The following is a 25,700-nucleotide window of genomic DNA, read 5'->3' as shown; positions in this document are numbered from 1 at the left end:
AACGTCATTAAATCATTGCAATTTAAAAATCTTCCAACTCTGGCAATTTGTACTTTTGCTCCAACAAATGTCTTCGCTCATTTTTATTTTTCTTATAAATTTTATAAAGCTTCATTTTATTCAATGATTGTAACGTATTTACATTTCTAGAGAATATTACTCTAGTATATGTCTATATTCAATTATTAAAATGCATTTCCAATTAAATTTCCAATCTGTATAATGTCAACGTTAAAGATAATAAAAAAATGTCATTTAAACTTATGATTGACGTGATAATTACATTGAGAAATTCAAAACATTAATTGCTTTTGAAAGATTAATATTTAATAAGAACAAAAACGATACATACTTTATAGAAGAGATATACTTATTAAAATATAAGTGAAAAGTGCTTTGCAATAATACTTTATAAAATAATGCAATTAAATCAATCCATTTTTCTGGTGAGCCGAAACATTTTATCACATTACGCCATTCAGAAGGCACCAGATCCAAAACATTTGCATAAAGTGCATAGTGCAGTATGCAAACAATTCAAGCAACATACTTTTGGCGCGAAGATACCCGTCGACTCACACAAGATGGCGCCCGTTCACAAAATGGCCGCTCCAGCGTTAGTAGCCGGAGAGATCCGCGAACGTTTGATCTACTTCTTCAGCTATCGCTTTATATTTACTACGCTCTTCCACGACCTCGTCTGTTATTAGTAAGAATTATTTTAAGTTAGTAACAAAATCAACAAAACTAGTTTATTATGCAAATTTTATTAAGTCATTCTATTAGAGTTCCATTTCGAATATATTGAATTTATAAAAAAAAACGGATATTAAAATAGCAAATTACCTTCTAAATTTTAAGTGGCCCATAAAATTCATGCTAAATCTACTCCTAAAGCGTGCGCTAAGAAATAATACTCAAACTACACCAACTACCGTTGCTAAATACTTACCAATAACTAAAGAAAAAAAGCAATAACTAAAACTATACTTATTACGTTACCAGACATTCATAGCGACTAAACCAATTCCGTTTTGTAGCTTTCTTTTTTACATTTTACAAGACAAAATATTTCATATCGAAACAGGGGTTGGTAAAAATATCCTATATACTGCATAAAGGCTTTGTAAAAAAGTAGTGTATAATATTATTTAGCTTGTTATGAAGTATCCTATTAATGTAATAGAAAAAAAAACTAACTGAAGAATATAATAGTGGAAGCATGTGTATTTGTAATCGTGTAAGCTAAGTTATAAGGAAATATGAACAAAAACAATAAATAAATATAAATAAATTATTTATTATGATAATTCGAAAATAAATACCGCCATAAAAACTATGGATTGTAATATTTTAAATTATAAAATATAAAGTAATATACGTCTATACAGATATTGTGTGAATCGCGGGCGGATGGTGTTGCCAAGGCGAGATGCTGGAGTGTGCTTATTCCTTGAGGATGAGCTCGACGAATGCGGTGTCGAGGTCGTCTCCGATGTCCTTGTACTTCTCCTTCTCAGCCACAAGCTCGTCTGTATACACGTGCGTATTAGATTCATACCCACATATTATTTCCCTGTTTAACTATCTGTATTTCCCTAATAGTAAGTTAATAACGTGTACTTACTGGCAACACAGGTTAACTGTCAAAACATTTCATGCAAATGATATATTTTATAAATGAAATGCATATATTTATGTACACATGGAGTGTAGTTTTTTTTTAGTTGCCAGAGTACATCGTTACAATATTAATTTCCAATATTTCGTGGATAATCCGCGCGCTCTATAAGTCAAGTTTTTAAGCGAATTAGTGGCAACATAATGCTAGAGAGCGTGTGGTAGAAGTAAATAAAGTTTGCTTACATGTCGCGTTCCTTTTCACTTCGAAGCCATGCGTCGCTCTCAACTAAATCAAAGCTTTCGCTCAAAACGTCGAAAGGCACTTCACAACGCACTCATGCAAATTGTAAGGAAGCCTTTTTTCTGAATGTTGTGAAAGTGGGAAAGCGAGTTAATGGGTAATGTTGTAAAGATATTTCAATGCAACATGTGTAAGAGTTAGTCTTAAAGAGTTTTCAGGGCATGGAAACACGTCTATAGGAAGTGTATAGAATGTTTCGTTCTCTAAATGGGTCTTCGACTTCCGTGCTGGTTTTGTTTGGATTGTATGCGAAAATCAGTGCGGTCGGTCATCTAAAAAAGGAAATTAATCGGCTCGCTGGCAAGGCCGTAGTCCCAAAGCGAGTCCGCTTAGCGAAACACTATTCCATCAGCTATCTTTCCATTGTTTATTTTCGAAGTAACATTAATAAGACCATAATGGTTTAAATTAGGACGCTTAAATGCTGAGCTATACAAAACGTTTTAGTGGGCTATAAGTTTAGGGTTCTGTAGTTTCAACGGGGACAGATTCAGCTGGAGGTGGAGGTCTGCGAGCCTCTTCTTCCTGTCGTTCTCTTTCTCTCCTCGCTTCTTCCTCTTGCCTCTCTTTCTCCCGTCTAGCCGCTTCCTCCATTCTCTCTTTCTCCCTTCTAGCGGCCTCCTGTTGCTGGGCGCGGTTCTTTACCGCGTTCTCCAGCTGCTTCGGCGTGGGCTGTACTCCGGGGATCAGTTCCACGACCGCGTCATCAATGTTATCTCCGATGTCGTTGTACTTTTCAATCTCGTTGATCAGGTCATCTAGAGCAGGTATTGGCAGTGAGCATGGTCCCCAGGTAATGTCTTAGGATTTTGGAATAGCATGCTATTCTCTGCATGCCTTGGGGTATGATTCTGACCAGTCTGCTCGAGGAGAACATGCTTTTATCACTGGGTTCCTGCTATTCTAGTATAATTAATCACACGAACATTACCGTGCCTTCTTGACTTCGGTATTCCTCCTCATGCCCTTGTTTTAGAATTTAGATCATTGTTATAAACAGAAATTCTAATTCTAGATTATCCATCCATAATTGGTATTTATATATTTTTTAATAGGGGATTAAAGATGGGAAAAATATGAGGTATAGCTGATAGAATCGACACATTAGTAACTTCACACAACATCAAGGTAACACGCGGATTAGTAAAAAAAGACAAACGAAAAATAATAATATTATATATTTATAAACACTTGTGTTAGAATATTCTTAAAATCATTAATTTATTTTTCTTCACGAACTTATCTAGGTGTATAACATCTTAAGACGGATTCATCTCGATTGATCGATTTTTTTTTTCGTTTCATAATAAATGTGTAAGACATAGCACACGGATTTGTCCGTTCTATCGAATTCTATGCAGTCACAATTAGGGATGTTGGACTTATGAAAATATCGATATTTATTTCCGATGTCATTTAATTCTGTTGACTTCGTGATTTTTTTTAAGTTGATTTAATTTTATAAAAGCAATATTTTTTTATTTAAAAAATACTTTTTATGCATGCTAAATTATATGAGACGGTAATAGGAAGTTATTTTATAGATTAATTATTGCCATACGCTGTTTGTAATTCACTAATGTTGCCATCATCGAATAATCTTATTCGATATCAGGTAAAATTTTGTAACATCGGAATAAATATCGATTTTTATTTATCATAGCTACAACCCTAGTCTTAGGACTTTAGGGAGAATTATTGCCAGCGCTATAAAACTGTACTTGTACAGCACTCTTACATGAAGTACTAGATTATATTACCTAGCATTTAAATTAAATAAATAAGAAAAGAACTCAAATTATGACACAAGTAAAGAATCATACTCGGAAGCAGAATATCAAAGAAGTTCGTACCATATCTTACAAAAATAGAAATACGCGTTACCGACACTCATTTAAATAAAAATATTTAATCTCTTATATCATAGTAAATAAAAGAATTCATAGTAAATAGCAAACAGTGCATTTCTATTAGTGATAATTAATTTTATAAATGTCAAAAAATTTAAATGGGGACACGACATAAATTGAATATACGAATACTGAGCCGCAGTTTTCTTAACATACCATATAATATAAATAAGTAAAAAATAATATAAATCGCATATTGGTCCACTTATTGGAATGTTGTGGAAAAGCAAATTGCCTTCAACCGTCGAAATGAATTCCATCAAAATACAGATAAAATTAGCAAAATGACTTTCTAAATGCTATATAAATATTATCTGCGTTCCAAACGAAAAATTGCACATGGCAGTGTAGTCGTAGCAATCACTCCTTGACAATAAAAAATAAAAAAAAAGCGGCTGGCAATTACTCTAAACCTAGAAACATCTAGTCGCTCGCTCGAATCACCACCAATTTATAGATTAAGGAATTAAGAATTGAAAACATTGTCTGGCAACACTGTCTGCAACATTTTAACTTCGTGCAGAATTTTATGGGCAGCTAGTTCGCAGTTACCTTGTACTATAAAAAAAGATGGAGAGTAAAGTTCGTAAGTTTGGGGGTCGATGATTCGAGCGGGGGACGTGGCGGGGAGGTGGGGGGTCGGTGTTCACATGTTCTGGATGTCGTGGAGCGTGGCCTCCATCTCCTCTTGCAGGAGTTTGCTCTTTTCGCGCTCGGCCACCAGGTCGTCTGCAAGGTCAGACGCGGCCACGGTCAGTCACACAGAGCACACAAAACATTCCGTGCAAACACCGAGGCTAGGCATAGACAACCATTAAACAACAAAATCTACATTCACTATACTTTTTTAATTAAATATTTATCAAATTAATTATAGGTTGTCTACCATACCTCCCTATTTGCAATAAAGGCACAGGCAAAAATTAAACATCTAAAAAATATAAAACCATGCATACAACGATAAAAACGACAAATAACCGAGCAATCTAAATAAAGTCATGCTTTTAAAAAATACGCACATAACTGATTTTCATTAAAAATAAAAAAGTTGAGAAACTAAAATCTTTGGAACACTAATATCAAATTTGAATATTACCAACGCTATGTGGAATTCAGTTATGTGCATTAATAACAACTAAAAACTGTTACTGATAAAAACAATAAGACTTAAGCGAGATTTTATAGCGCAATGAGAAAAATATGAAGCTCTAACTATACAATTAAGACCCGATCACTTGGTCTTTGAGCATCTGATGAGATTGCGCTTACAAAAAGCTTTGGTTATTTCAAAATCCTCGCAACTTGACTTGAGAGACAACTTAGCTATTCCCGTACCGGATAATAATGCGAACAATCTTCTGAACCTTGGAAACTAGCATCAGAAATCATTATTATTCATACGTATTTCCAGCTAATTGCAATATTTAAAGTGAAATCAAAAATTACTCATACATTCAATATACTAAATAACGTCAAATACTTCGTCATAAAATTATAATAAACTAGGTTTTTAAATATCTGCAAAAGGAAAATTGCTTTACCTTCAAGCCTGTCGACCTCCTTTTGGAGTTTCTGAACGGAGCGCTCGGCAAATTCGGCGCGCGCTTCAGCCTGGAATTTATTTTAAAAAAACATTAAAGCATCTGCACAAGGTCAAACAGCCTATTCTTTGACGACAAATAAAATTTATAGTCTATGATTCGTAATTTAAAAAAGAATTTAAAAATAAAATACTAAAGTTCAAGAACAAAGAATAGACTGTTTTTAAATATTCGATCAGCATGCAAGTCATTTAGTTTTGAATTTTATTTTTCAATGGTTATATTTATGTATTATAGAAAAAAGCTATATTTTCATTTTATTTTTTTAATCTCAAATTCCATTTGTTTAACTTCAAAAAAGAATTAAAAAAAATATAGTTGGCTATTGTAACAATGTATAAAACATAAAAAGGTTAATACAAAAGCAAAAGCGACACTAACACCCCATGCAATTTACCTTTGCCGAAAGCAGCTAAATACTGTGTAGATCGATTCACTAGAGAAATTAAATATAACAATATATACCGTATACCATATACCCAATTTAAAATGTTACAAACCGTGACATAATTGAGTGTTGCCATATAATAGAATATCCGGAACTTTGGTTGCCATGTTTAAAATAAAAAAGTGACAAGTTTTAAAATGTGTGCCAATTTTTACTTACTTTTATTTTATTTGCAGTATACGTGCCTGTGCTTTATTCAAAATTTATTTTAGTGAATTTAAATTCATTTAATAATTTAATAATAAAAAATATTTGTGAAAAAAAAAATTCTTAATAGAGAATTCTATAATTTTTAAGTAATTCATAAAGTTTTAAGACGTTTTTATTGTCTTTATAAACTATCAGATTATTCAGTAACATAAAACAAGATGGCGACCAAAGTCCGTGGCGTGGAGCGGCCGAGCGTAACTTACTTGCGTGAGTTTCTGCGAGAGGCTGTGAATCTTATCCTCGACGTGCTCCCGCGACGCCATCGCCTGGTCACACACACTCGTTACAGCCACCATTGGCCACCGACATGCTACCCGTATTGCTATTGTACGCTCATAAACATATGACCTTGAAATTACCTTCCCAAAGAAAAGGAGGTAGCTATAAAACTCTACCACAATATGAAGCAAAATGAATCAAACATCACATTATTCAAAGCGTACAATCACAACACAGCTATACATAGTACATAAATAGGTATATAAAGAAATTAATACACAAGAGGAACATAGAAAAAAAAGATATTTAAATACATATAATTTGAAGCACCAACCGCTGAGGCGCACTACATAATCCTACCACCAACGTACCCTTTACTAACTAGACAAAGATGAAAGCGATAAGACCAACAATTTACGTATAGCGAAGGCACTGGGGGCATACTCCCAATGCCGTGGCAACAAGAGCATCGACCAAAACCTCTATCTACCCTCTCTTTCTATCACTTTACCTCTTTCAGCTGTGCACTGAGGATTTTAACTTGACCTTCGTACGTTTCTTCTCTTTGCGTCGCCTGTGATTATTATTTTTAAAAATTTAAAACATCGATAACAAAACAAAACTCCATGCTGTATCATACAATGTTGCATTATTTTGTACTGGCAACACTGATAGATACCATAAAGTTAGGATAAAAACTAAAACAACAACTGTTAATAGGGATAACACAACATCTATAAATGCAAAAAGGAGGAGTATCGGAAAAAAAACTGCCTGCACTACGTGTTATGCCGGTTTTACATTATTATAGTAAATCGGGCATAGACTACGCTAGTGATGCGCGGGTGAATGCAGTTAGGGAAGCATACAACACTCGCTAATAAACCGATCTCGCTCGCTTTCACACCTCCTTTAGGCGGGTGGTGAGGGTTTTGATTTGGTTTTTGTACTCCTCCTCACGTTGGTTGGCCTGCGTGGAACATAACAATCTTACTATCTTAATATTACTAATATTATAAATGCGACTGTTTGGACGAATAGATGTTTGTTTGAAGGTATCTCCAGAACGGCTGCATAGATCTCGCTGAAATTTGGCATAGATGTAGAACAAGTCTTGACGAACACATAGGTTACTAAGTTTTTTTTTCATTTCCGCGCGGTTGGACTTGCGGGCGACAACTAGTTAACCCTATAATCATAGAGATTACATCACTAACATTGGCTGTGTATATAATCAACCATATATTACATCCTGACTATTTTGAATACTTCAAAATGGTTGGTGCATCATTCGGAAAAAAAAATCTTAAACGTCTAAAATACACATTTGTCAAGGACCGGTTGTGAAAATGGGACTAGACATATTATAAACTGACAGCAAATTGGAAACTGAACGAGTAGATCACAATGGAGAGAAAAACTACCCTTTTCTCATTACAGATGTCAGCATGATCTAGAGTGAATAGCATTTTATATACCACAACAGATATACAAAAAACACTATACAAAGTACAAAGTAATCAATGGAGATAATTCAATACTATTTGTCAAGAGGACTGGCTTTATTTCAAGCTGCAGATGCATTCTAATTAAGGAGCTTATTTTCAATTCCGGCACAAGTGAGGAATAATTTTTTCATTTTTATAAAAACAGGCAACACTATACTTTTAACGCTGGCACCACTAAGAGCTTACAGTTTTTCTCCCCAAAGTAGATTCATTTCCTTAGTATATAAAATGTCTAGTCCGATTACAAACTGACAGACCAACTGATCTTTGACATTGGCTTACTTTAAAGTATAGTAAAATTACTAAAAATAAGGTATCCATACCTTCTCCTCGGAGACTTCCAGGGATTTCAGGTTGTTACCAACAACACGGAGTTCTTCCTCAAGCTCCACGATTTTGCTAGAAAATAAAACAAAACAATCAATTTCTACTGAAACATTGTCATATATTTTCTTTCAAAGATTACTATTTTTTTTATCAATTAACTTGTCTACACTTTTTTGTCTATAATTTTTATTATTCCTTAGCTTCAAAATACTTTATTTAAATTGATTAAATTTATATAACTTTACTTACATCATATTTCTTTTTTTTATTACATAATTTCATAATACTTAATAATTTTCTTTTTAATTACTTTAAGTTTATATTTGACTACTAAATAAATATGTAGATAATTAAAAAAAAAGCGTGCAAATTAACAACAAAAACATATGGCTATACTACTTTCATATTATCTCTATATTTTAGTTTGATGTGTCAAGAACGTAGTATTGCCATGATTTATACATGCATAAATTAAAAGATTATTTGTTAATTTCTTAAACGTAAATTTTAAAACAATTTTATGATCACATTCACTTAAATTTGTTTTAAAATTTAAAAGGTAAATTATTAAATTATTTTTTAGCATAAAGGATAATAACGACTGAACAACTTTCTTTTGAAAAGACCTTTTATAAGAAAAAAGATCATAAGTCCATAATACATCTATATTTTCCACTGTTGCCTTTTTTCAAACAGCCTATATATCTAATTGAAAAATCAATATACCATTTTTCGAACATCCTGTATGTCTGAGAAGTAGATCAGCCGTTACAATCCTGGTGTACTCACCAGTCGCTCTGCTCAGCGCGTTCCTCTGCCCTCTCGAGATCCTGCTCCATGAGGACCAGCTTACGCGCCACCTACCGCCGCCGAGCGTTAGTACACGCCCACACGCACACGCACACACACACAACACACACTACCGCGACCGCCACTCGCCACTCCCCGCGGCGTGCCAATATTGTGCTCTGTGCCGTCGGAGTAAGGTACAAAATCAATCGGCATCGGTTTACTATCGTGCTTAGGATGGGTTAGGAACGTGATAGGTAACATAAAAAGTATAAGGGCTTAAACTACAGGATAAAATACTAAATATGAAGTCATATCTAAGGTTGTGCGAAGGATTTCTGCTCGTGGAAGGTAAAGCAAAGGATCACACAAAGCGGGTAGTCGCGAGTGGCGTTCGAACTCGATTGTAAGTAAATAATAAACGAGGGTTGTCCCAAAACATTTAGCTCTAAAAAAAATTCGTATCAGTATTTTAAAATATTATCTAAGTGCTATCTAGTGCGTCAACATTTTCGTTATGTGATGTGTGCGCTTGCATATGTGCGGCACGCATACGGCCAGTAATTCTGGTGTAATGCGGTGCATATCTGAAAACGAAAATTGCCCTATACCACACATATCTCGAGACCTAACCTAGCCACGTCCGATCAACACACATTTAGGACAGAAGTCGAAACATTGAAATGATAGTAACATAAGAAAATATCCATGAGATGGGGCAACCCTTGTTTTTAGTTGTCGACGGCACAAAGAGGCTTGCGGGTCGCGGACACCGCATGCGACCTTGTCCCGCTTCAAATTAAAGTTATGCAAGTTAACAAAATATCAACAGGCACGAGGCAATAAAGTAGTAATGCAAAAATAATTTAAACAAAATTAAAAATAAAAAAAATTCTCGTTCGCTGCATCCATCTCGTAGACAACCTAAAATTTACATGCAAACAAAGAATAACCAAAAACGGAGTTACCCAATTTAGGTAAAACGGGTTAAGTGCGAATGTTAAAAATATAAAACGAACAACCATGCAGTGGCAGAAATATTTGCACAACAAAGGCTCCAAGATCTACAACGTTACAATACCACATTCATTCAAAATCCTTCAAATAGAATAAAATATTTTTAAACATTTAAATAGAATAAGAATCGTAAGAACTCAACACAGACTGTATTTTACAACAGTGAGGTCATATTAAAAAGATTAAATAAATTTCAATCAAAAAAATATTATTCTAAATGAGATAATGAATGTGAGACGTTGAGATCTGTTGGCAAAGGCAAGGAAACCTACGATTCACCGGCCTCGGCGCGCTCCTCCGCACGCTCCAGGTCCGCCTCGACCATGGCCAGCTTACGAGCCACCTGGACACATACACAATGTCACAAATCGGCACAATAATCGTACAGACATACAGATACTTGTGCAACGCCCTTCATATATGGCCGTAAGGCTTATGTAATGCGCAGGGCACTCGTTCTACCTTATAAGGCGAAGAAACTCAAGATCAGGCGCGATACCATTCCTTCTTCGGCAGTTGACTTTTACGTGCGCCTTCACCGCGCAGGGTCATACGTCAGGGGAATTGGGACAGTGCGGTACCATCTGGCGACTGCACATGTTAGTGAGTTTTTTTTTAAATTACCTCCTCACCTCGAATACGAATAAGGAATGATGTTATCGTGTACCGTATATCGCGAACGACGATAACTTATCACTTGTTTAAAGAATTATGAATTATACAATCGTCACAAAAGACACAGCATGCTGGATATGAAGGCTATAGGTATTAAATGCATTATAATTTGAGGTATACTTAACAGGTTTATTAGTTAAACTTTTCATACATAAAACAAAAACGGTTATTAAAATTAGGAATCTTTGCTGACAATGGAAAAGGATTTAAACACAAGAAATGTGTAAGAACTTGTAAGAGAACAAAGTTCGAATATTATTGGAGCGAGCAAACTTCTTTATCTCAGGATAATATTTATACTGTCCACAGATAATGGAAAAAATGATGTTTCCAATCAAAAGATCATTTGTAGTAATTGCGTAGTTAAAAAGCGGCAGTAGGGGGGAAGCAAACCAAACGACATCTCAACTCAAAGACCTCATCGTATTTCTTATCTGCTTCCTCAGCGAGGAACCTGGCCTCCTTCAGCTGGTTCTCCAGGGCATCCATACGCTCCTCATCGGCCAACGACCTGTTCTCCAGAACCTTGCGGGCACTGAACGCCATAACACAAAACTTGAGTACATCATGTCATATTACGCCTACAAACTATTAAAATCAAGGGTAACCCATAAGTTGGAAGACATGCAACAACACTGCAAGATACATATAAAGCGAACAAACAATTCGACGAATTCGGCTGCAAGAAATATATTGAACCCAGCATTAAGTGCCAGTTACTTTCTGCCAAAAAAAAACAAGTAAAACATATCGTTGTCTCCCTCATTCTATTTGAAAGAACAGAGACAAAAAATATGTTTTGGTATATTACGGCAGTGTACACACTTAAAGCAGAGTCCTTATTAGCTTATTATAATCGTGTAATATTTCAGTGTTAAATATCGATAATTAATTAAATTTTATGGAATATTTCACTGAAACATTAACGAAGCCATTAAGTTTATGATGATAAAAATTATTGTGGTATATCGTGTCATTATAATATGATTATTATTCAATAAATTGTTTTAAATCATTTAACATTTGTAAAACAAGTATTTATCTTCACAAAAAAATATACTATTAGAAATTTAGATAACGATTGAAATGTATTTTTAATTGTATTTTTTTTTAGCGAAATCTCTAAATTTTTCTCAAGTAAAACCACAAAATCTAGTTTGGGTACTTATTACATTTCCATAGAAAGGTGTAATGACTTTTGCTCAACATTTTTAAGTCTTCGAATACTCGCATTACAAATTAAGAACGTATCGACTTACTTGCATCGATTTCTCGCATTATCGCCTTCTGTGCTCCTTTTAAATGTCACTTACAAAACTTTCGTATTTATTTAAAAAAAAGTGACATGTCAAGGAGATTTACGTAACGTCAACAGAATGGTGCATAATATAATGACACGTCAACCAATTTAATTAAATGTTTAAGCTTTCACCTCTTCGTATTTCTTATCCGATTCCTCGGCGATGAGTTTCGCTTGAGACAGCTGGGCTTCCAAGATGGCGACGCGATCGTCCTCCATGTTGGTTCTGTTCTCCAACGCCTTGCGTATTCTGGTTAGTGCGGGGCCAAACACATGCATGTTATAACATCGATAGACAAGTAAGTATGATCTAGTGGTTACTCCCAAACTTTTCCAAATAGACCCCCTTTAATACCCCTTGGGGGTCCATTAAATATCCGACGGGGTGCACAATGACAGAAAACAAATAAAGTTTACAAATTCAAGAAATGTAAGGGTCTTAAAAATTTTAATTTTTTTAAGAGGTCCACGACAAAAGTTTGGGAATCACCGTTCCAGTGAGTTTATTTGTATTTGATGATATGAAAGATAGAAACACATTTTAAATTACTTTTTCGTATAAAAATTAATTAGATCCACTAAAATCTTATTTATATATAATTTAAGGATTTTTAAAGATATCACAGCAAAAGATAAAAAACACAAAACACACATGCACATGTAGATATTGAAATTTTAAATCACTTTGAATTCTTAGCAGTAAAATTGTGCCAAATGTCAAAATCAGTATTGTTCCAAATTAAACATGTAAATAGCAACATACTGATTATAAACTGGTTATAAACTGCTTAAAATTCTTTACGTAAATTTACGATTTCAACACATAACAGTATTATATACAAAGTAACTCTAATCAAATTAAATTTTCTTAATAAAAACAAGATATGCTAATAAATGTCAAGACAAGCTTTAAAAACTTTTATAATATCGAAATACAAAATTCTACATATCCCTATTGCTCATTATTTAACGAAAAAAGGAAAAACCTTACTTATAATATAAGAAAATAATATACGAGTATATATTCGGTTTTTTCTTATTTTTGAGGGTCTATGAATTTTACAAGTTTTTTTACGTAAAATTTCTGTGTGGCTACTTGGAGATTGGTATATAGCTACATTATTCCGAGATGTGTCAAGATAAAATGGTTGTGGCTCACCGTTCGGACTCATCTGCAGCCTGGCTGGCCTCAGCCAATTTAGCTGTGGCTGTCGCGAGACGCTCTTCTGACCTTTCAAGGTCTTCTTCCAAGAGTTGGATACGACGGTTGAGTGCAGCCACTTCGGATTCGGCCTGAGGAAGAAAATATTGAACATTAACTTTGACCTTAGCTGTATATCGCTTTATATAAAAAGTATTTTTACTTTCTTACGCTTTAAAACTTAAATTCAGATGATTTTTAAAAAGTAACTCTTGACCTCTTTTATCGTAGAATTATCGGACGCTTTTCACCTGTCCTTATCTCATGTAGGTACCTATTCTGACCTACTTTAATACTTTTACAGATTCGTTTCATATAACATAAAGATTGGCTAGACGGTGAACCGCGAACCGTTTGAAAAAATATTTTTACGAAAATAAAATTCCAATTGCCCATCATACGAACATCCCTAGTCAATAGTGACGAACCTATTCCTTTTTCGATAAAATTAATACGCACGATAAAAAAAAGTCGACTTAATTGCTTCTGTTCTTGGACGTCATGTATATGTAAGTACATTGGAACCGCATTGTTAAATGTCGACACATTATACGTGCCGTGAATTAAGAGGCGATTGGAATATTTTCGCTAGTGTAGTGCCGCGGGCGAACTTTATTTATATTCTGTGGCCCGCACATGTCTATATGACGTCATGCGTCCTTGTTGCGAGGATGTTCTCAAACGAGTCCCAGTTTCTACATTTATCCTGTGTCGTCATGAGCAGACGAGCGTAGTCGCTAATAATAGTGACTAGCATCAGGCATTTATAGAATACTTATAGGTTTGATATAAGCTATCTATGGTTCAATTAATTTTAAATGTGGATTTTGATTGTCTAATTCCTCTTATTGGAAGACTGATAAATTCTTTCTTGTTTTGTGGTACAAACATATCACTTTTAATTAATAATGCAACACAACTTGAGACCATGATAACAGATTTTACAAGCATCCTGTACTCTACAGGGTAAAATAGTTAGCGAAACTTTTGTGCTTCAAATAAAAGTATTTATTCCGACAGTAATTTTCAACTGTTCACTACTATCAAAATTTAAAAATATTATGGGTGCAGCTAGCTAAAAAAAAGACTAAGCCCTACAAATACTAGAACCTTTTGTCTTTGACTAAAGCAAGATACACAAGCAATTTGGTGAAAGACCTGTAACATGATGACCGTGTACATTCAAAGAATTCACATTTTAATAGATGTATTAAAGAAAGCATCAATTTATATGATTGTATATTTTTCCACCGTAAATTGTATGTTAACACGGAATGATTACATTATTTCTAATTTTTTACCGGGTACAAAAAATCAATATTTAAACATTTTTACAGAAATAGTGCAATTTTTTATTTACGTCCCCAATATTCAATGAATACTAAAATCATTTTATTACCATTTGCCTTTTACTATTATTTCTCTTTCACATGGTAAAAATATTTGTGGTTAATGTCTGAGAACTATATTAGAAGAATTACTACTATCCGTTACTTGCTTTTTATTATTTACTTAATTATCCTATTGTTTATTTATTATTTTCAATGATAAAACTATTTAACTTATTGAAAAAATTAATACTCAAATTGCATTTAATATTAACATGGCATTGCAATGCAAAATGATAATTTTTTTTTTATTTTTGCTTCAGTTTTAATTTTTCGCGCTGTATACATTTAATCTTATCTTTAATTTGATATGAAATCATTTCATTAAAAGATTGTTCAATATTAAGTCATAATTTTACACTTAAATTAACAAATTTAGGTATAAAAAATGAAATAAATACATTTTTATAGAAACAAATTATTGTTTCTATAAAAATGTTAGATACATTAAAGAATAATAAATAAAATAAATGTTAGTAAAAAATATTAAATAGTGCAATTAGCCCTTATGCATTACGTCATAATGTGATAACAAGGATTTCGGACACGCCTTCCTGGCGCCGGCGCGGTCCTAGAAAAATGAAGGTTTTTTGGTCTGCACGGACTCAAGTCATGGCTAACCTCGATGACACGCGACTCTTTACACCCAAAACCTGTTACGTAGATTAAATTTTCCGAAAATATGTCGTCATATATTTAATCCGATTAACCTAACTTTAAGATTCGGTAAAAAAAATCAGATCAGAAACAGTAATCTTGTTCGATATCAATAGTCTATGGTGAGAATGAGTTAACCACGAAAAATAATGACTCGCTTTTTCACTCTAACACGTTTAGAACATCTATATTAGAAAGAGAGGTAAATATGCGTACGTCGAAGGCACACCTAAGTATGGCCGGACATTACTCACTATATTATAGGTAGATAGCAACATGCCAAGAACTACTGATATCTTCCAGATTCCGACAAAATGTGAATTTAACACGTAAGAACATAAATAATTTCACAGAACACAACACAAACTAAAGACACGTTTTCTTACTTCTTCTCTTCGCATTATTTCCACTTGTAATCGTTTGTGGTACTCCTCGCACTCGTCCTTATATTTTTCCATTTCCTCTTTTGTTTGTCTCATCTTCTTTTTTAAAACGTCCAGAATGGTACCTTGCTGCATGTTTGTGGTCATTTTTATTCACTTGTGTATTTAATTCAATGCCTAAAAGTTAAAACTAAAGACACCTTCGCCCTACTTGCGAAAATGCCAACTGATTGCCCCGTTCGTTACAGCTCCGTATCGCGGAGATAGCTGAGCACGAATGAACACTGCCGGCAAATAAAATGGCCGCCGTCAACCTAGACGATGCAACTTTATCACCACTTCCACTAATGACGCTCACTTTACTGCGATAGCTTTTCAAGATAATTGTAAAGACTCATTTACGAAAATATAAATTAGTTATACGATTTAATTCATTAGACAACGTGACCGCTTTGACAACAGAATATGTTCGAATGGTAAACGTCACTACGGCAGCACTAGCACTGCGTTTACGTCACACTAGCCATCCATAATCATACTAGCTCCACCTGTTAACGGTTGAAGTAAGCTACATCCTGTAGGGTCAACTCAAAAGAGATGATTTCAAAGCAATGCATAAAATATTATGGGATTGGCACCACGGTTCAACGATCTTGCACCCATTGAAATTGTAAGGCCGGAAGCTAAAAACCGGTTAATACAATAGGGATAACTTCTAAAACCATTATACCAAACAGCGAAACCCTTTTTCAATTTATCAAAACCTGTATTTAAGCCGAATATGTACTGACCTAAATTAACAGATCACATATTAGTTGATTATATTGGAAAATAAAATTTGCGAGTTAGTAACTTTAAATAAATTTTAACGCCATCTGCCGTCGCTTTGCGTAACAAATTAAAAAATGTGACAAGTCATTACGAACGAGTACTATTGGACGAAAACCGAACAGCGAATTAATGCACAAACAGTACAGGCAATCGAAATTCGTATGACGTAATTTAGAAAGTATGCGCCTGTTTTAATTCCGTTAAATGAACACATAGACACTGCAAAAAATTGAGGTAACGGAATGTCCAAATAAATTTCCATTTGTTATTTAAGCTAGGCAAACATTCGATATACCGTTTCAGTTTGACAAACATTAACACATACTAAAGTGCAGCCACGCAGCAATACGTACAGGATACGTTAATTATTTATATCACCTTGAGATAACAGTATCCAAGCAACATTCTTGTTTTAAAGCTGATCATCACCAATATTGAAATATAGATTAAAATTTTATCTCAAAAATGTACATTAGTATTGAAACATACTGCTGTCTCTTTTTTCTCAAAAAGAGTTAGAGGGAGACCAATATACACTTTTTTCATGTGATTCGAAAGTTGAAACAGTTAATGAGACCTCCTAAGTTTTTTTCATGAAACTGGCAATAAAATTTGAATAATGCCATTATAAAAAAAAATGTTACAAGGTATGCCATTGTTAAACTGTAAAGATTATACACAAAAAGAAGATAATAGTATATATTCTTAAGTAGCTGTTATAACTTTTAAATACAGTTAAAACAAAATGACAATCGGCAAACATACCATAACTTTTTTTTAAAGTTTCCTATTGTTCGGAAGAAAATCCGACACTGTGTCAGTGTTCTGTGCAATAAATGTCTGAAAGAATTAGTTAAAAAATATTTTGACAACAGCAGTAGATGCTTTGCATATAGTGTACACATACTATTATTGCAAGAAATTAGTGATTAAGTGACCCATTTCCTCTAAAACTTTTCATATAATAGAAGATAACAAACAAGTTTAGTGAATTCGGTGATTCCAAAAGGTTATACATGCATTGCCTATCTTTATTACGAAACAATACAGTGATTTTTACTAAAAATATCAAAGTGAGAAATATTTATTCGGCACTTCTAAGGCTGAGCTACCATGAATGACTACACAGTGAGTATTTTATAATCAACTTATAGTAATTTATAAACACTTAATAACATGTAGTAATCTTATTTCTTAGGTCTTCATCAGTTGTAGGATTTCAGTTTAAATACTGTAGTTTATTGAAATAGTTATTCTTAAACATACCTTTAGGGAAACATTGTAAAGTTCTAACTGAATTTTATTCTTCCTTTACAAGTATAATTGTTTCATGATATATTTTTTATATGTATTTACAACTAAAAACATCAAAGAGATGGGGAATATTCGTCTATTTATAGTAGTAGGTTGTTAAAGAGCCAATGGCCCCCTGAATGTACTACAATAGGGTGGTGATCTCTGTGTTTAAAAATTAAATTATTTTGAATGTCACTTTAACAGACAGTTATATTTACTATAAACCCATGATTGTATAATTTAAAAAGAAGTTTGATGGAAACATATCAGTTTGGGCTCAAGCATATTTTTAATCTATTTCTTAATCACCGAGGAATCCATCCCCGCTTTAATTGTATTTATACTACTCTAGTAATGTTCAATACTAATCTGCTAGACCAATTAGAACTAAAGATTATAGTTATATTATTAATTGGAATTATATTTTATTTTCTTAAGTTTGTGGATAAATCTTCGTTTTATTTAAGTTACTTTGATGTAGGAGTGTAATTTGTTTATTTAAGCAATTTAATGATCATATTCATTGTATACTCGACGCAATACATTTTGTGAAAACTGCTGACCTAAATAATTTGGACCAGTAATGCTGACGTTATCATCAACTTAGATATTTCTTAGACAAACACTCAAGATATCTCTCGATCGTACGACAAACATTGTCATTAGAACACAATGTTTTAAAAATTAATGTTTAAACATCGGTGTAAAATTGCCAATAAACCATATAATTGTATTTTTTTTAAATAAAACAACATTTTAAATGGTTTTAGACAAGTTTAAAGTGTTTCCGATCTTTGCGACATCTAGCGCCACAGGGACCAATCATGCGCGTAAACAAGTCAAACGAAATGTCAGTGGCTCAGCTGATCGGCACGCGCGTAACATGCCTCGCATCTATAGACCAGCAATACTTTTCACGATTAAAAATAGTTATGAGCACATTTGGCCGACTCTCACCCACTCACACTAATACAAAGCTTAAATATTGAGGTACATTACCCTTTTCAATGCCGTATTCTTTATATTCTGCAACTCATTTTTAATTATCGAGAATTTCATCATTGTATCTGAAGAAAATATGGAACTCCCGAAAGCGAGACCAGGATAATCGGCGCATCTCCTTCTGCGACGGTTTTCTCTAGCCGCCAAGACTTCTGTACATTCACTTGTACATCTAAGTTTTGCAAGTTCCGCGGTTTCTGGATCATCATCCGAAATATCGGACGCAATTACAGTCATTTCGGCTCCGTCACCCGCGGACCTTTCTTCCTTAAACGAAAATTCATCATCCGAGCTTCCATTCGATTCTGCACCAATAATTCTAACATCAAACTCAATCTCATCATCAATATTCGAGTCCTCGATTGTATTTCGATTCGAAAGTGCGTCGTCACTATTCGTCCTTGTCAGTTCTTGAGATTCACTAACACTATTGACACAAGGCACAACATCGTCTATTTGAGTGTCTAAGGTCACTTGTTTGGACGGAGTCGTGTTTGTGGAGGCCCCGGGGGCGGGTACGCGGTCGCCCCTCAACCGCGGGTGGTGTTGGTGCCCCCTGCGCCGCACGGGGGTGCGCCCGTGGGCGTGGGGCGCGGACGCGGACATCACTGCACACCGCACGATCCGTCCGGCCGCGCAGCGCCGGCGGCCATGTTGACTGACTATCGTTTTCGTTCGTAAACAATAACGTGGCGCTGCAGTCGCTGATTGTCCGCCATGTTGGATTAAGTCACTGACAGCGACTGTTTTATCGACAAAGCAGCATTTAAGTTGCTGATAAAACGCGCGATTATTTAAATGATGTTTAACTTTCACAGGCGTAATACTTTTTCTAATTGCGATTTAAAATTTCAATAAATCTTCCTAAAATAGTAATTTAAATTCAGATATTAAAAATGTCAATTTATAAAAATGTGACAGCACAAGAGTATTGAATTGTTGTAAATTATTTATAATGATATTAATTAAACAAAACGCGTCTAACGTTACTCGATTGTCGATGAGGTGAGCAACATTCTAATTTTATCGAAACACTGGGCAACGGTCCCATATTAGGCGGGGATCGCTGAAAATAACCGCGGCGCGCACACGAGGTGGACGCAGCACCCCCTGGAGCGTACGGTTCCAGATGTTAGAGGAAAATTACAGGAAGTTTAATAAGATTTAACCTTATCTATTAAGTTCATAGGAATATTGTAGTTTAAAAAAATAAATTGTTTTCATTACATTTGTAAATTGCAACACAGTGGTCCTGTAATTTTTACGATTTTGTCTTATCTGATTATATACAATAAATAATATTAAGCTACTTACGTTCTGTAGGGCCTTCTCCTTCTCTTCGAGCTTGGCGTTGACCTGCATAAGACCTTCCTGTGTCTGGTCGAGGTCGTTTTCAATGGTCTGGATCTTTTTCTGGAGCTGTCTGGCCTCCTCTTCAGCCTACATTAGAAAAAAAATGATGTTTACTTGAAACCTATTTCCTTTAAACGCGAGTTTTCATTACTTTGTTTTTAAATGAAAGTTTCAGAATGGACAATCAGTAAATTCTTAATAATTAATACGTTCAATTTGGATCAAAACACCTACATTTATATTATGCTACATTTCTTGAACGCTATTCATGAACATTATTTTCTCATCTCAACATATAACTGCGTTTGCAGTTGCAATAAAAAGTCATTGAATGTCCGCGATATAAACACGGAACGCAAATGGAATGCAAAATAAGTTTCTAGACCATAGCCAGACCGCTGAATCAAACTTGTTCCGCAACATTTTAACATCTACAAAGCTATACAATCTTACTAATATTATAAATGCGAATGTTTGGATGGATGGATGTTTGTTACAATTTATCTTCAGAACGGCTTAACGGGTCTTGATGTTTGGCATAGATGTAGAGCATAGTCTGGAAGGATAGGCTACTAAATTTTTTTTTTATTCTGCGCGAACGAAATTGCTTGCTACAACTAGTAGTTTATATTGTTATAGAATACAACCGCCGCTTATGTTAACTTTAAAAACATATTAGGAATGGGTTCGAGCTTTAAACGCTTAAAGTGTATCAAAAGAAGTTGTCTTTTATTTAAACTGAGGCTAAATAAGTCATGTTGTTGTATGGACAACAACTGTATACTTTTAAAATATTTTATCGTTATCTAAAAAAAACGATACATTATCTCGTTTGTTTCATTTCCTGATTATTCCATTTTTAATTGTTTATAATATTTATCAAACGGTCGCCCACGACTCCACGCGCGGAAATAAAAAAAAAACTTAATTAGTATTCTATTTGTTCTTCCGGACTATGTTTTACACCAATGTCAAATTTCAGCTACATCCATGCAGCCGCTCTGGAGATACTTTCAAACAAACATCCATTCATCTAATCAAACAACACAAACAAGTGCGAATTGAAAAAAAAATCATAAATTTCTAGATATCGCTACTAAAAATGTTATCAGTATCATTAATCCGATATCATATTAATTTTGTATCGATTGCGCCGTATAAATATTATATCTTACAATTCAATCTTAGTATCATATAGTATAACTTTGGCAGTGACTATAAAATTGCCGAAATATTTTCAAAAGAAATTTGCTTAGTCTCTGGATTTTCCTAGACAATTTACAAATGAGTGCTATTTACAATTTTTCGGTGACATACATGAAAGTAATGAGATTCAATTTGTAGTTCAAGGTTGAGGTAGATCGAAAGAATTATGGATGGATTGTATGAAAGAGGATATGCATCCAAGGGAGTAAATTCAGATATATCAGCTAATAGAGATGTACGGAGTACGTACAGAGGAAAGTATAGGATAAGCTATCTTATCTTACTAATATTCAAATGGATGGATGAATATTCATCAGATGGTATCTCTAGAATTGCTCCATGGATCTCCCTGAAGTATGGCATAGATGTAGACCATCGGGAAGAACACACAGCTACTAATTAAGTTTTCTCTAAACCCGCGCGGACGGAGTCGCGGGCAAAAGCTTATAAGTGCATACCTTCTCAGCACGAAGGTTGGCGTCCTTGGCCTCCTGCTCGCACATCGCTGCGCGGTCCAAGGCATTGTCCTTCTCCAGCTTCATCGCCTGCATCTTCTTCTTGATCGCGTCCATGGTGGCGGCTTTGTTTTATCACTTTCCTAGACGTAACGCTGCAAACAATAAACCGACATTCAATAAATGTCACACGACTCGTCTGAATTTAGTCAAAGCTCTTTTCACTAAACTCGTGACTCTAACCCAATGGTATTTGTGTCGTGGTCGAACCAGTGTAAATTGTCCCTTATTTTATCTTAGTGAGTAAGGGTCTAATTTCCACTCTCAAAGTCATTAATTGGTTACTAAACGAGAACTTAGTAAATTTAGTACGAGCAATACACACTAAAGTGTGACAGTTAGACGTCATTTTCATAGAGATAAATTCATAGTAATAAAATTAAACAAATATTTTATCAGGTTGATTAATTATATCTATGAGGAATGTGTAAACATTTATTTAATTAATAAATTACTTATTAAAGCATCAGTATGTAAATTTATTTTTAAAATTTAACAGCTTTTAAAACTAGCATTAATATACCAATTAATTATGAAAAATCCTAGAAAAATGACATCAAACTTTGTAGACAGTGTACAATCAAATAGTCAATACAGCATCTAGCTATTTGCGTCGAGAGTGCATTGATCTTACAGCCGCTAGATGAGTTAGGCTACGTAGCAACGCAGAGAATAACTTACGCTTTTTACAAACATTTAAAGAACTAAGGCAAAAAAAGAATATGTGCGTAACAAACTACAACGCAATAACGATAAAGTCACATAAAATCTAAGAATTTAAATGCAAAGAATCAATTCGAATTGCCTAAAAATAACCTTCTTAACCTCTTAAATCTATCAATCAATCTAAATTTAATGAAAATAAAAGTGTGTCGTTACGTTGGTAATAATCTTTTAAAAATGGAACAATAATACAAGTACTTATTAATTTTACCAACAGCCATAAAACCAGCCAGTTGGTTCTATGTCTATAAATTAGACCTGATATTCATTCTATAAAATAAAATTCCCGTGAACTTTTTTTGCATTGTTCAAAAGTTTATGTCCAAGAATAAAAGAATGCTGAATACGGAACGTTTTTTTAAATGAGATGGCAATGTTATTGACCTTCCATTGAGAAATTACGACCTAAAATTCTACCTGCAAGCCAATACGTTTGTGGTGTTGCGGAACAACCAGTATATGTTTACATACGTATAATGTGTGCACTCAAGCAAATAAACTTATTTACACGCATAAGTTACACCTTGATGATCATATGATAATAATTTTTATACTGGCATTCCATAAAATACATTGTCAAAAAATTAAAAAAAAAACTCGTGCCGAAAAAAAAGTTGCCGGGCAATCTCATTGTTTGTACAATTATGTCAAAATTATTTATCTGTGGTAACTGAAATGAATTTTATTGAATGTTTAATTTTATATTTACTAGACAAAATGTAAATGGATTTTGCATTCAGTTTTTAATAATTTGATGTGAAGTATTTAAGTTATTAGCAATCTGAATTGAATCGTAGTCCATAAATTACTCATGCCTTAAGTAGGTTATGTTGGGTTGTGATTCAAAAGAAAAGCATGTTACCGTGAGTCATGTTTCGCAAAAATGTGCAAAAAGCATACAAAAGGTGATGACCGGGCGTCCGTCGGTCAGACATTCTTAAGGAACTAAGTACTATGCCCTTTGACAATGGCGCGAAAATGACTTAATAAGTTTAGAAATCATCTTTTTTATGATTTTAAATGATTGACAATTGACTGTCGAAATACTTGTGTTATAATATTCCCATAGCGCTTTATAATACAAGAGATAATAACAAAGTTTGTAGTCATATGTTTAAGGGACATGTTCCAAAATTGTAATTCAAACTCATTCTTAAGAAACCTTTTTTTTTTCTTAAAGAAAACTTTTACCAAAACATATCTGGACAATGTTATACCAAGTGAGTGTTGTAAAGCGAATAGAAAATGAGACAGGTCTTAAAAATTGTAACGCAGCCTTATATTGTCAGTTGTAATTATGAAGAAAGGGGATGGAAGTACAAAAGGGCAAACAAAAGCAGGGGACGGGAAAAGGAGCCCGCTTCTCATTCAACAGATGCAACTCACAAACATTAAACATACTGTATTATGTAATATTTAGTAGCTTTTTAACATATATGTATAAAGATTTCTACAATCCTTGTTAGTCTATAAAGAATTTCATTATCTCGACTTGCATCTTAGTAACGTTCTTGTAATCTTTTATCTTGGCAACAACAAAGGCTGTATAAAATGATAGAGGTAGTAATGACTAACTTATTTGCAATGTTACTTCGTAATGTGCAAATTCAAATGCATGTATCTTCTCATTGTAAAATGTTCCTACTACAGTTCATTTTATCATCTACACAATAGCATTTGCTAGAGCGATCGTATCAAATTACTTATACGCCTTTCATGTATTTTTTTTTTTAATATTATAAAACTAATTCCCTTAGCAAAGGGCTTTCTGGTTGAGATAAAACGACAACTCAAAATATTCAATGAATTTTCAGCAATAAAAGAAATTATTACTATTGTAGGTTTAGACTTTATTAATCAGGCTTTTGTATAAATAGTCTGAAATGACACGGTAATTGAATAATGACAATTATTGTCGATGACATAGGCAGTTCCAAAGATGAAGCTAGCCACAATTTTGTGCAAGCTACGCAACGAGGCACATCTAGGCTAACACAAACGCATATTCCCCTTGTAAATATTTAAAAGAAACGTTGTAAAGATTACAAGAATAGACCAATGGTTAGATTAAAATACTAATAACAATAAATGGACTTAGGATGAGATAGTTCGTTAGTTAACTTGTGATGAGATATGGCATATGACATCTTTGAGAACTAAATGCTTCTAGGTGATAAAATGCTCTATTCACGAGATATAGTCCACATTTATGGGATGTCATTGGAGACAGATGTTTATGTAATAATTTAATATGAAGGCATTATTGCTTTTAGGAGTATTATATTGAAATTGTGAGAATTAAATATATTAAAAATTTAAACAGTTTGCGTACCTATACTTAAATATTATTAATTCTAAAGGACGAATTTTTTGCTGCAAATAAACATTAAAGTGGCATATAAAATTCATTATTTTATACTTCTTAATACTCTTATGATTGATTTAAAGAATAACTAGTCGTAAAAATTAAAGACTTTCTATGATTATTATATGCGAAACATTCAGACCAGATTTCCTGCACAGTGTCAGAAATATTTGGAACATCTATTTTGGATTTACGTTGAAAATTCCATGTTTGAAAGCCGCGGCAGATGTACGCATGCCGCCCCCGCTTCCCGCGCTCACTCGCCATTGGCTAACGCCTGGCGAGCAGCCAAAATCGCGGGAAAACTGGACGCTACGCATCGCCCATTGGCCGGTATAATTGTAACCGAGCACCGCGATATTCAAAAATAGAATAGCCGAGATTACAAAATATGATCTGTTCCCGATACTCTGGAGGTCGGTTAGATATTTAAACGGTAAAAATAAAGCTTAGTACCGGTTTCATTTTAATGTTACAGTACTTCGAATCCACAGATATAATAAAGCAATAATAATATTTAAACAAATCCTTTAAAGCTTAAGTTATATCTCTACGTCAATGTAAACTTTTTGCAAAATAAGTTTTATTTAACTCACTGAACTGGCCACTAATAAGTTAACTTACCTGACAAATAAAATAAAAAGGACGAATAAAAAAAGATCAATGCACCTCGATTAAAAAAAAATAAACACAACTGTTTTCACTGACACTAGGGCTGGGGCACTGTTAGAGGGTCGTACTTACATGTCGAGTCGACGCGAGCTGTGGTGCGACTGGCGAAGCGCGCGATCAAGCCCGCGGTGTCGCCTTACCGCCGCGAAAGGAGATGGCGGCGCCCCGCGCGCGGAACAC

The 25,700-nt window shown here is 34.1% G+C and overlaps 1 protein-coding gene across 19 annotated transcripts; it reads right to left on the bottom strand.

The window, feature by feature from the left end:
* Positions 1–1,280: 1,280 nt before the first annotated feature.
* Tm1 (tropomyosin 1) lies at positions 1,281–25,700 on the bottom strand. 19 transcript variants are annotated; one of them, XM_013314316.1, is made up of 10 exons: positions 25,593–25,700; positions 21,704–21,855; positions 20,001–20,126; positions 13,088–13,221; positions 12,061–12,178; positions 8,937–9,007; positions 8,144–8,219; positions 7,220–7,282; positions 5,376–5,445; positions 1,281–1,532 (listed from the first exon to the last, which is right to left on the bottom strand). In XM_013314316.1, the coding sequence occupies exons 2-10, from the start codon at positions 21,815–21,817 to the stop codon at positions 1,447–1,449; spliced, it is 858 nt and encodes a 285-aa protein (XP_013169770.1). In that variant the 5' UTR covers positions 21,818–21,855; positions 25,593–25,700; the 3' UTR covers positions 1,281–1,446. The 19 variants fall into 19 exon arrangements, with proteins under 19 accessions (XP_013169770.1, XP_013169769.1, XP_013169758.1 ...); XM_013314315.1 differs by lacking the exons at positions 8,937–9,007; positions 12,061–12,178 and adding exons at positions 10,226–10,296; positions 11,046–11,163; XM_013314319.1 differs by lacking the exons at positions 1,281–1,532; positions 7,220–7,282 and adding exons at positions 3,830–4,563; positions 6,824–6,886.

Source organism: Papilio xuthus, unplaced genomic scaffold (genome assembly GCF_000836235.2).
Source record: "Papilio xuthus unplaced genomic scaffold, Pxut_1.1 DF827461.1, whole genome shotgun sequence".
Lineage (NCBI taxonomy): Eukaryota > Metazoa > Arthropoda > Insecta > Lepidoptera > Papilionidae > Papilio > Papilio xuthus.
This window is presented reverse-complemented; position numbering and strand designations above follow the sequence as displayed.

What these genes read in the sequence shown, in the direction of transcription:
- Tm1 (XM_013314304.1), bottom strand. Translation starts at nt 19,292, where the DNA reads ATGTCCGCGTCCGCGCCCCACGCCCACGGGCGCACCCCCGTGCGGCGC. An exon ending in CGCGCTGAGCAGAGCGACTG is followed by an intron (nt 8,220 to 8,936) that starts GTGAGTACACCA and finishes TTTATTTTCTAG; the next exon opens with CAAAATCGTGGAGCTTGAGG. An exon ending in TGGAAGTCTCCGAGGAGAAG is followed by an intron (nt 7,283 to 8,143) that starts GTATGGATACCT and finishes TGTTCCACGCAG; the next exon opens with GCCAACCAACGTGAGGAGGA.